We start from the raw sequence: 12,155 nt of genomic DNA on the forward strand, positions 1-12,155 counted from the left end.
CACCCCATCCTTTGAGCAGTGTCTGCGATATAAACATCAAAATACATAAATCGGAGAGAAAGGAAGGTACATACAATAAAGTGGAACCAATAAACTGAACAAAATAACAAGGAAAAATATTGAACGGAACTTCCAAGTTTCGATTTTAACTGTAAGAAAAGCTAGATGACTTGTAATAATGTTTTAAATGACAATATTGAAGGTATTTAAATATACTCTAAAGGGGTGCTTTATTTGTAGAAAATATAGCTACAAAATACAAAAGCCGTACGTAAGTCGACACTTTTTAAATACGACGCACAATCTTGACTACCCGAATTATTTTTTAATATACGTAAAATTTAGATTGATAGTAAAAGACCCTCTGTAGCGATCTATCGTCTCTGCCTCATTTGATTGGTCATTTTGCCCACAGCTTCTGTTTTCTGAATAAAGGAAATTACACGCATCAATGTCTACCAGTTCACGAGTCACAAACTCTGTAAGTTTGATCTTGTCTACATAATCTATGGATATCTCTGCTCGTAAGCAACCTTCCTGCCCAAAAATTAAAAATTAATATTATAAATATTTTTTAAATGGGAATATGTAATACTCTTTTGCGGTTGTATATATATATTTATTACATTTTCAACAGTGAAATACTGTGATTTATTTATTGAATAAAAGTGATATTCTCTCACAGTGTGAAAGAATACCAAAAATGATATTCTCTCACAGTGTGAAAGGATATCAAAGAAAGTAAAAAATAATTTCTGGCCTGTCATAAGATAGAGATAGTAACTAAGCATCTTGATAGAGCTAAAACTGCAAATTTCTTCCTAAATATGTTGCTAAAATCCATGCTATGTAATGTTTTCAATCTGACACACAACTTCTAAGCTATGACGTCTCAACCGCTCAACTATGACGTAAAGCCTATGACACTGTGTTAAGAAAAGACAGAGGCAAAGGGAAAATCAAAGAAAATGTAATAAACAGAAAATTCAATGTTTTGTAGATGAATATGGAATTTATTTCACTCGTGAGACAGGATTTTTTGATATTTTCACTCGTGCTTCGCACTCGTGAAAATATCAAAAAATCCTGTCCCACTCGTGAAATAAATTCCATATTCATCTACAAGACATTGAATATCCTCTATATATATATATATATATATATATATATATATATATATATATATATATATATATATATATATATATATATATAAAATCACAACACCGAAATAAACTCTACCGGTTTCATTTTCAATCTTCAGGAGTTTGACAAAATATTGCTTAGTTACACATAAATACAAAATCAATATTCTTACTGTGACGTCAAAAAGCGCTAATGTGAATTTACGCATTAGTAAAGATAATTATGACGTCATGACATAACGTAAGAAATTTAATACGGGAAATTAAATTTTCCATACAAATAATACAGATATAAATTGCGGGAAAAAGTATATATCTGATACAAAATATAATTATGTAGCATTTAAAACAGGTTTATATCTGTTAATAAAAAGTTTTTCTTTGGTTTCACGTTCTTTTTCTGTGGTATCCCTTCGAAACTTGTAAAAGGGAAAAACGGTAAAGTTGGGACTTTTATTCTTGGCACAGTTTCTAATATGGTCACTGACGGGGGTACATCGGTATTTTGGTTCCCTAATTTGCTGTCGGTGTACGGTCATTCTGTGTCTTAAGGTGTCTCCTGTCTGACCGATATAATTTCACCGCAACCGGCGCAGGTAATCACATAAATAAGATTGGAACTAGTGCACGACATGTTGGTTTTAATATTAAATTTACTTCCGGTTTTGAAATGAAATGTAGATCCTTCTGTCAGGTATGGACATGTACTGCATCTGGAATTGTTGCATTTATTGATGATGGCTGGTTCATGGTTGTTACTGGAAAAAGATGCTCTTGTAAGGATGGATTTAAGAGAAGGGCTTTGTCGCTTGCTTTTGATAATCTGTGAAGTATCTAATATTTTCTTCATGTCTGGGTCATCTTCTAAGATAGGCAGGTTATTTCTTATTATGTTGAAAATTTCCGGATTTCTGGGATTGTGCGTTGAAACGTATGGTATAACATTATCAACGGGTTTATTTTTCACTGTAAGAAGATCCTTTCTTTCATGAGATTTGGCTTTGTTAATTCCGTTTTGAATCAGTTGTTTAGGATAATGTCTTTGAGGGAGTAGATTTTGTAATTCTGTGAGACGAGAGTCCAAGATTTCCGTATCAGAGATTATTGTACAAAGACGCCTTGCTAAATTGTATGGAATATTATTCCTGGTGTGTCTAGGGTGACATGAATCAAATATAAGATATTGCTTTGTATCTGTTATTTTGTAGAAAACGTCCGTTATTATACGGTCTTCTTTTTTAATAACCATAACGTCGAGGAAGGATAACATATTTTTATCCGATTCCATGGTGAATTTCAAAGTAGGGCTCAAAGTGTTGAGAATATTGAAAAATTCCATTAATTGATCTTCACCTTTGTCCCATATGATGAAACAGTCGTCTAAGTAGCGTCTCCACGATTTTTTTTTTATAAGTTTCAAAGTTGTGACCGAATTTTTCTTGAACTGTAGAAAATAGTTTTTCTTCTAAGAATCCGAGGACAAGTGTAGCGTAAGTAGGTGCCACCTTTGTTCCCATAGCCGTGCCTAATTTTTGTCTGTAAATTATTTCATTAAAATGTATAAAGTTGTTTTCCAAGATGAATTGAAGGCTTTTTAAGATAAAATCTTTGGGAAATCGGTCATGCAAAAGATTAGGAAATCTGTCTATCCAATGTTCTATGGCGATCAGTCCTAGATCATGCGGAATATTAGAATAGAGGTTGGTGACATCAAATGAGACTAAAATGGATTCAGGGTTGATTTTCTCGGGAGTTGTATTAAGAAAATCTATAGTGTCTCTTATATAACTTTGAACTTTGGTAACATAAGGTTTTAACAGAATATCCAATAGATTACTTATCCTGTGAGTTTCACATGTTGGTCCTGCAACTATGGGTCTAACTGTAAGATCAGCTGGATTTGCAACACTAATGTACGTTGATCCAGAAATTTTGCATCTATCTTTTATTGTCTGGCTTTTATGTATTTTAGGCAAACCATAAAAGTTGCTGGTTTTAATGTTAAATGACAAAAGATATCCGGTTTCCTTCTCTGTAAGTTTTTGTCCGTATTTATCTATAATAGTCTGGAGTTTTTTCATGACCTTCTTACTTTCATATGTTTGTTGTTTTTCATAGTATGAACTGTTTTCTAGCACAGAAAGACACAATGATTTGTAATATTCACGATCCATAATGACCACTGCGCTCCCTTTGTCCGCTTCCTTAATGATAATGCTTTCGTCATTCTTTAAATTATCAATCGCATCCCACTCTAATTTTGTTAAGTTGTTTTTAATAGTATGTTTATTGCTAAGTTGTTCGAGAGGAAAGGTTTTAACTGTATTTATGAATTTATCTAAGTTTTGGTTCCTACCTTTAGGTGGCATAAAGTCACTTTTATTGGCTACAATAGATTCGTCATCATTCTCCTTATCTAAGAAAAATTCAGCTAGTCGTAATCTTCTACAAAAAGCCTCCGTGTCATTTGTAATTTCCTCTATGTGTTTTGAGCGTGGTGTAGGGGTAAATTTTAATCCCTTTTCAAGTACTTTAATTTCAATGTCAGAAAATATTCGATTCGATAAATTAATCACTTTTGGTTCGTGCTTTTGGTCCGGGTCCTTGCTTTGTGTTACGTTATTTGGTTTTGGTTTTGTCTGGGGCCATATCCTAAAAAAGAATTTCTAGGTGTTGTATAATTCCTTCGCTGTTTCCTGTTTTCTACAAAATAACAGATACAAAGCAATATCTTATATTTGATTCATGTCACCCTAGACACACCAAGAATAATATTCCATACAATTTAGCAAGGCGTCTTTGTACAATAATCTCTGATACGGAAATCTTGGACTCTCGTCTCACAGAATTACAAAATCTACTCCCTCAAAGACATTATCCTAAACAACTGATTCAAAACGGAATTAACAAAGCCAAATCTCATGAAAGAAAGGATCTTCTTACAGTGAAAAATAAACCCGTTGATAATGTTATACCATACGTTTCAACGCACAATCCCAGAAATCCGGAAATTTTCAACATAATAAGAAATAACCTGCCTATCTTAGAAGATGACCCAGACATGAAGAAAATATTAGATACTTCACAGATTATCAAAAGCAAGCGACAAAGCCCTTCTCTTAAATCCATCCTTACAAGAGCATCTTTTTCCAGTAACAACCATGAACCAGCCATCATCAATAAATGCAACAATTCCAGATGCAGTACATGTCCATACCTGACAGAAGGATCTACATTTCATTTCAAAACCGGAAGTAAATTTAATATTAAAACCAACATGTCGTGCACTAGTTCCAATCTTATTTATGTGATTACCTGCGCCGGTTGCGGTGAAAATTATATCGGTCAGACAGGAGACACCTTAAGACACAGAATGACCGTACACCGACAGCAAATTAGGGAACCAAAATACCGATGTACCCCCGTCAGTGACCATATTAGAAACTGTGCCAAGAATAAAAGTCCCAACTTTACCGTTTTTCCCTTTTACAAGTTTCGAAGGGATACCACAGAAAAAGAACGTGAAACCAAAGAAAAACTTTTTATTAACAGATATAAACCTGTTTTAAATGCTACATAATTATATTTTGTATCAGATATATACTTTTTTCCCGCAATTTATATCTGTATTATTTGTATGGAAAATTTAATTTCCCGTATTAAATTTCTTACGTTATGTCATGACGTCATAATTAACTTTACTAATGCGTAAATTCACATTAGCGCTTTTTGACGTCACAGTAAGAATATTGATTTTGTATTTATGTGTAACTAAGCAATATTTTGTCAAACTCCTGAAGATTGAAAATGAAACCGGTAGAGTTTATTTCGGTGTTGTGATTTTTTTTGATATACGACTACGTGTGTGGATTTATTATATATATATATATATATATATATATATATATATATATATATATATATATATATATATATATATATATATATATGGAGTTACCTGTACATCGAATTGGGCTAAGAGTTTTTTGCAAGTCAACTCGTTTTAATATCTCTGGGACTATTTTCCATAGTGTTAACCTTAAAAGGCTAAACCAGAAATGTTCAAAAATCTTGGGCAGCCAAAAAACAAATTTTGCAATAAAATATTTGATATACTCTTTTATTTTAGAAAAAGCCAATACAAATTTAGTAACATTTTCTTTGATCCCGTGTTGAGATTGGCCTTCTGAATGGAATTTCTATACACATATATGGATGTGCTGCTAGGAGTCCATTTTGCAGGAATAATACCACCTTCAGTCTATGAGGGTTCTAACTGTAGCTTCACGTATACACTTCAAAAATGGAATCAAACCTGAAAATGGAATATAGCAAGTCCTCATATCTGATGGATTAACAAAATGTGTGCGCCTGTACATAGTTAACACATCGTACAGAGAACTTACTAGATCCCCCGGTGCCTTTCTTGGACACGGACTCGTAGTCTCGGCTTCTTGTTTCCTTGTTTGACGTTATGATGATGTACCTACATTCAAATGACATTTTATGTTCGCCTGTGCCAGCAAATATATCTACTCTGAGCTTTATAAAGGCATGTTAGCATATGGAAATTAATTAATAATGTAGACATATTGATAAAGGGTTTAAAGACAATGAAAGTCAGTCTTACCTAGTAAAAAAACTTGTATACGGTTAGACCGGAAGTCCTTTACAGTATGAATTATATGGAGATATGTACATGTATATGAGAGTAACGGAAGTTAATGATTTTACACCTGACCTGGCGACTTGTATATACGGTCAAACCGGAAGTGGTAGACTGATTTGGTGATGTGTATATTGTAGAGCTAAAAGTCCACGACTGTATGTATAACTTACTTGGTGACGATTTGTATATGGTAAGACCGGAAGTTAATGACTGCCTGCACAACTTCATTGTAAGAGATTTTGATGTCCCCTCCGCGATTGTCTGCTGCTTATATTTATAACAGAGCAGTTACTTCCAACAAAAAACTTGGTAATGAAATTTGACAATAAGAAAGGTATTATAAAAACAGAACTCAAAATGGTGCTGAAGAGACGTTAACACCTTTATAATAGAGAACTCAGAAAGAAGAATAGGCGTCTCACCGTACTGTCTGAGATTGGTCTCTCTGGAAATCAACTCTATAAACTCGGCGTGTTTAGGCGGCATGTAGGAACGCATTTTGTTCAAAAACTCCTCAATATCTGTTATAATTATCAAACAGAAAATCGGTCTCGTGGAAAGGGAATAGGTTGGATTGTAAAATAATAAGGAGAAGATTATTAAACAAAATTCTAGAAGTCGTATTTTAGCAAACTGGTCACTGATTGAAACACTAAATTCATCAGAGGCATTTATATTTAGAATTATAAGCTCGTTGGAGTTCAACAAATTACTAAGTCTCTCAATCTGCATCTGTGCCATTTTTTTTTAAAATCTCTTAAAGTCTACCTTTATCGTGCTCGACCCCCAGGGCAGCGTCCACTAGCTGTAGGGAGCTGCTCTGTGCAGCACTACCCCCGATCATCTGAAACAGAACACATACGGGTTACCTTTCTGGAAGTTTTCCAAATTGTTTACCTTCAAGACTTTCAGTACATTCATTTTAGTCAACTTTCTGAAAATTACTTGTTTTCACATCATACCTTTTGAGGTTCCTCTGAGGCTCCCTCATAGATCAAACCTTCCGGGAGGGACGATCCATTCCCTCCCCATCTATAAATAATTACGGGAATTATGTTGTTAAATTGGTGCTCACCTATGGTTTTAAATTATATCAGGATACACAAGATTATGAAGGGAAATGGTAGATGTTATTTAACTTACCCGTTCAGATACGGGCGCAGAACATTATAAAAGACGTCTGCGTCTAATTCATCTAAATAAGATTTAATAAATCTGTAATTGTTTCATATTAATATCCGTAGAAAGTCTGCACCTATATTTCGATTCAATTTCATCTAAACTTGTAAAAGATTAGTGAGTGTGTGCAAAAGCAAAGTAAAAGCAAAAATTAACAATTTTCTAAGTGTTTTTTTTCTTCGTAAATACTTATCCTCAATTAAGAAGATTTTTCATTTTGTTAACTTCAGTGCAGTATACGACTAAAAGGTAGGAAAATTTTTCTCGTAAGTCACTTTTCCTAAATTTGATAGCTGTGATTGAAAAAATATGCCTTTACCATGCATTTTAGAGAATGTATTCTTCATTTTATTGACCACATCTCTGATTCCCGCCATTGATTTCTTGTACATGATGACGTCATCCTTGTCTGCAGCGGAAATGGCTTCCACGATCATCTGAAAAATAAACATTCATGTTTATATGATGCCCCAAATATTGCAATATGTTTTATATAAAACGAAATACAAAGTAATAAGTATATCTTATGAAAATATACAATTTTAGAAATAAAATCCTATTTGATCATGATAAAGTCTCGGTACCGTAATGGCGGGAGAGAAGTCGTGCTCTATCATGGCGGTGACGATAATGAACCACTCCGCCTGTCTACCCCCGGGCACCACCTCGTAAACACACTTCAAGTTACTAATTAAAAAAGCACACACACAAAGTTTTACAAATAATTCTGCAATCAAAAGAAAGTCGATAATGATTTTGGCATTTTATACTTACGACAAGTCGACGGGCCTTAAAAAAGAACAGAATTTAAATATCATATTCAGAAGATTGTTTTATTGTCATCAAATAAATACCAATCAAAAAAGTCGATCGTTTAGCTGGAGCAAAAGTTTCACCTTTCAGGGTCTTTGATTTTGACGTTTGCCAGACAGAATGTGGCGTGATTTATCACTGGTTGAAGACCGAGCCGCTTGGAAACTCCACACCACGGCACAGCCAGGGTCCGGGGCAACACCTAAAAATCGCACGGAACAGGGTTATATGTCTTTTGTTTTTAAATGTTGTCAAATCTTAGATTAAATGATATTTCATATATTATAAACACTTTACATTCGGAACTCCTTGGTCTCCTTCCTGCCATATGTATCCGGTAGCGATGGCGCACAATATGAGGTGGGCTAACCGTAGTTCACGATACGTGGTGAGGCGTTCATGGTCTAACAAAGGCAGCTAACAAAAGAAACGGAGATTTTAATTTAAATGCATCAAATATTCATCATCTTGTACAGAAATATGGTTCATTCAATTTTGATATACTATGTGGTCTCACATGTACATATTGCTTAACTTGATGCTCACTCCTCCATGGCACCTGATCCCACCTTTGATATTTTGGAGGTTCCTGTCTGCTCTGCTCCTATTTTGTATTGTTTAATGGACCTTCTGAGCTTGAATACTGTTCGTCATCTCCATATATTTCATTGATACCAGAATATATATTTTCATAAAACAGTTCAAGAGATTTCACAATACAAACCTTATAACTGACATAAAATGTATGTTGTTTTTGTGTTTTTGTATTTAATCAAAACAATAGTTCATTTTGTTTCAAACGTTATATGAGAGACAGAAAGTAATTGTTATGCAATTTCCCAGGCACCACTTTTTAAACATTATCATGAAAATCTTTATCCTTCCTTCTGTCAAACCACTTGTATGTTGACACCCTTTATCATAATACATAAATCTTTACCAGAGAAAAAAAAATATTTAGACGCAATTTTCTATCACACAATTAAAAAAAATCCTTGTAAGTTTTACTCAATTATTTTACTTTTACAATTAATCTTGTAAAAACAGAATTGTTCAAAGGATCCAATGTTTGCTATTAAATACGAATATTTTATTAGAAAAATGACACCGACTTCAACAAAATATGAACAGATGAAGCAACATCTTTGCTACTGCATGTAGTTGCAAAAAATAAAACTGAATTAGATAATTATTCCAAGATAGACATTCTGTATGCATATTACCTAAATTACCTTGTTCATTTTCTGACATTGAAATTCCAAACAATATTTGATTGATTGATTTAATTAATACAACATAAAATATATATAGAAAAAAATTAAGATGTGGATGTTTTTATTTGTAAATAAAACTTACCGTATGTACTCTTTCCCGTAGTGTTTTGTCACGGCTCGCTAGAATTGGCGCCTCTAATGCTAGCGAATTCCAAGACTCGAAGTATGCAGGAAGTTTTTCCTATAATTGTCATAAGTCTGTATTGTTTCGTACTAAAGTACATGTGTATGTAAAATTGTGAATTGTTTAGAAGACACGAAGATTAATTTTTGTACCCACCGCGTTCCCTTACTTTATTTCATCAATAACTTACTAATGGTCTGCTGAGGAGAAAGCCGAGCGTCGTAGAAATCCCGTAGTCCTTCAAATTGACCTCTTGGAGTTTGGCCATGGAGTCAAAAATCTTGCATCCTAATTGGTCAGTTACTCCATGGGTGACAAATGACAGATATTAAACATAGGTACAATGTTTTCCCCGACTGTCACATATCTAGATTAACAATAAGGGGCCCCCGGCAGGAAATTTATTTGAGACTGAAAGTGCACTCCTTTTCCTACGAAATTTTATAGAAACAGGATCTTGAAAAGAGAGTTATATCATTAGCTTGTTAGGTGCTTTATTGTGGCAACTTACTTCCGGATCACGTTTCTCGGGGCCTTCCTAGCTGTCCGTTTGTCGCAGTTTTAGACCGGCTAGAGATATATGCATGCCTGGATATACATATGTATTTTGTATAAGTATTGTTTGGAATGAGAGGTTTTGTAAAAATGTTTCTGATTTAATGACCTCCAACTTACTTTTCAAAAATATTTCATGAGGACAATATAGGTAGCTATACATTTTGCCTTTTCACCGGTGAGGATTAGGTCGAGATGTTTCACATGTTTAACCAATAAAATTTTTTATAGAGATTTCAAAGTTTTTTAAACCCCAAAATGATTGTATAGAGTTTTTACTGGCTTGGTGTAAAATGCGGAGGATGGAGTCTCCAAAATGGAGTGTCAGAAAGTGCAAGGGGTGGAGCTTCTTTAGTCAGGTGGTGCAAGGGGTGGAGAATCTTGTTCAAATTTTAGCTCTTGGTTATAGAAATCTGTCAACACAATTTCTTATTTTCCATAAGAACTTGCTAAAATGTCATATTATCCAAACAATAAAAAGATAATTCCTTTGAAGTTGACTGAATGAATTTATTTTATGCCAAAAGTCAATTTTGTTTAGAACATTTGACGATATCTTTTGGAGTATGTAATGAGAAACAGCTGTGAAACAGTGAAACAATTTATGACCTTCACATGTCAAAAAGGGGTACAGGTCTGCTTTGATTTAATTTTTTTAAGATAACAGAGGCTGAATGAAACAGAAACAACATCATAATTATCACTTAGTGTATTGTTGTCATTTTCTTTTCTCCAAATAATGAGAAACAATTGAGAAACAACAAAATGAGATTCAGTCAAAAAATGACCTTTATACATCAGAAACAATAGGGGCATACATCCTGTGCTTTTGATTTAAATTTTGTTCGATAACAAATGCTAAGTGCAAGGGAAACATTTAACATTGGTAAGATTTATTTCCCTCGCTGCTATCCCACGTATAGTCAGATATTTCGGACTATCCCACGTACAGTTACTCATGAAATCTGGACAGATTTAATTAGGTTTTAGGGTCCTAAACTGATAAGCATTTTTTTTTTTTAAATTGACGCAGGAGGCTCCACCCCTTGCACTTTGTGACACTCCATTTTGGAGCCTCCATCCTCAGCATTTTACACCAAGCCGTTTTTACTCTATTATAAAATACTGCTTTTGCATATACAATACATGGCCGTAGGAACCGGGGGGGGGGGCGTGCCCCCTCCCCCAATAATTTTGCCAATATATAGAATACTATAGAAAACATAGCTACTATACAACTATGCTTGTGCCCCCTCAATAATAATGTCTGATGTCCTTTTTTTTTCCCTGTCAATGTATTTTGGTAATTGATAGTACCCCCTCAACTGAAAATGTATGGTCGTGCCCCCTCAAAGTGAAATTGCTTCCTAGGGCCTAACAATAGTCTTTAAGATAAATCCAAAATTCTCAAAAAACCCAAAAAATATTCAAGAACTGAGAGCAAGAATCGAAGACAGTAAAACTGTAAGAGAGGCAACCAAGGAATGCGCTCCAGAAGTTAGTTTTTTTTCGGCAAACAGGGTATGTCATGCTTTGAGGGTATTCATGTCCCCGATCCGAATATGGAAGTACTTTTCCTCTTGGATATCTTCTAAATGTCTTGCCACCTATACGCTTTGTCGGTAGTTCTGTCCGTTGACCAATGAACCCCTACATGGCACCATCCTCCAATCAAGGTATACTCGTGATTGTAATACTCTTTTGGAATCAGTCCTCAACACTACAGGAGTTTTTACCTTAATTAATTTACTTAAATAAACAAACACATGTTACTTATATACTTCAAACTTCCCAATTTGTTCTTAGTTAAAAATCTTAATAGCAACTTTGCTATTTCCTTTCAAATTTTATTTCTTAGTATCGATGGGTTGGATTGTCTATTCAGATCAAATCCATTATAAATCAGTATACATAGAGTTCCTTGTACCAGCATCAAAATCCAATCTCTTCTCTCAGGATAATAACAGTTTATGAAATTAAGGTACAGTATCTTTAATTTTTATACATGCCCATCCCTGTTTAATAAACGTTTATTATATTTTACTGTCACTAACAATCATTACTTAATACTTATAACTAAAATGATGCTTTAACTAAATAACTAAAACGCCTGGCGTTCTAGGCGAGTAGGAGACTCAACTGCGTCACTTGGAGATCCCAGCGAGTATAAGCAGCGCTGTAGGAGACTCTCCTCAGCGTTCTGTGTTGTCATGGTCGCCACGGGATCGAGAGGACGCAGCCCTGAAGTGATAGGTGTCTGAACAGCTAAAAAGCGCAAGTCTGAACAGTTCTGTGCAACATCAGCCATCAGCTTGGGGTAACACTTCTAATTGCAAAACACCTTTGTTTATCATAGAAACCTCAATGAAGTTCAATATAAAGAGAAAAATTCTCAA

General features: G+C 34.3%; 1 protein-coding gene across 2 annotated transcripts; it reads right to left on the reverse strand.

The window, feature by feature from the left end:
- Window positions 1-5,249: 5,249 nt before the first annotated feature.
- LOC133174834 (indoleamine 2,3-dioxygenase 2-like) lies at window positions 5,250-9,646 on the reverse strand. Of its 2 annotated transcripts, none has more exons than XM_061309931.1 (14): window positions 9,395-9,646; window positions 9,163-9,261; window positions 8,104-8,223; window positions 7,890-8,008; window positions 7,768-7,782; window positions 7,578-7,680; window positions 7,313-7,430; window positions 6,958-7,009; window positions 6,777-6,846; window positions 6,583-6,658; window positions 6,237-6,335; window positions 5,985-6,081; window positions 5,552-5,631; window positions 5,250-5,460 (listed from the first exon to the last, which is right to left on the reverse strand). In XM_061309931.1, exons 1-14 carry the CDS (start codon window positions 9,470-9,472, stop codon window positions 5,402-5,404), a joined length of 1,185 nt encoding a protein of 394 aa, XP_061165915.1. In that variant the 5' UTR covers window positions 9,473-9,646; the 3' UTR covers window positions 5,250-5,401. The 2 variants fall into 2 exon arrangements, with proteins under 2 accessions (XP_061165915.1, XP_061165916.1); XM_061309932.1 differs by having other exon boundaries at window positions 5,985-6,078; window positions 9,395-9,644.
- Window positions 9,647-12,155: the final 2,509 nt, after the last annotated feature.

This window comes from Saccostrea echinata, unplaced genomic scaffold, assembly GCF_033153115.1.
Source record: "Saccostrea echinata isolate AGI-Se365-2 ecotype Australia unplaced genomic scaffold, CSIRO_AGI_Sech_v1 ptg000060l, whole genome shotgun sequence".
Taxonomy (NCBI): Eukaryota; Metazoa; Mollusca; class Bivalvia; order Ostreida; family Ostreidae; genus Saccostrea; species Saccostrea echinata.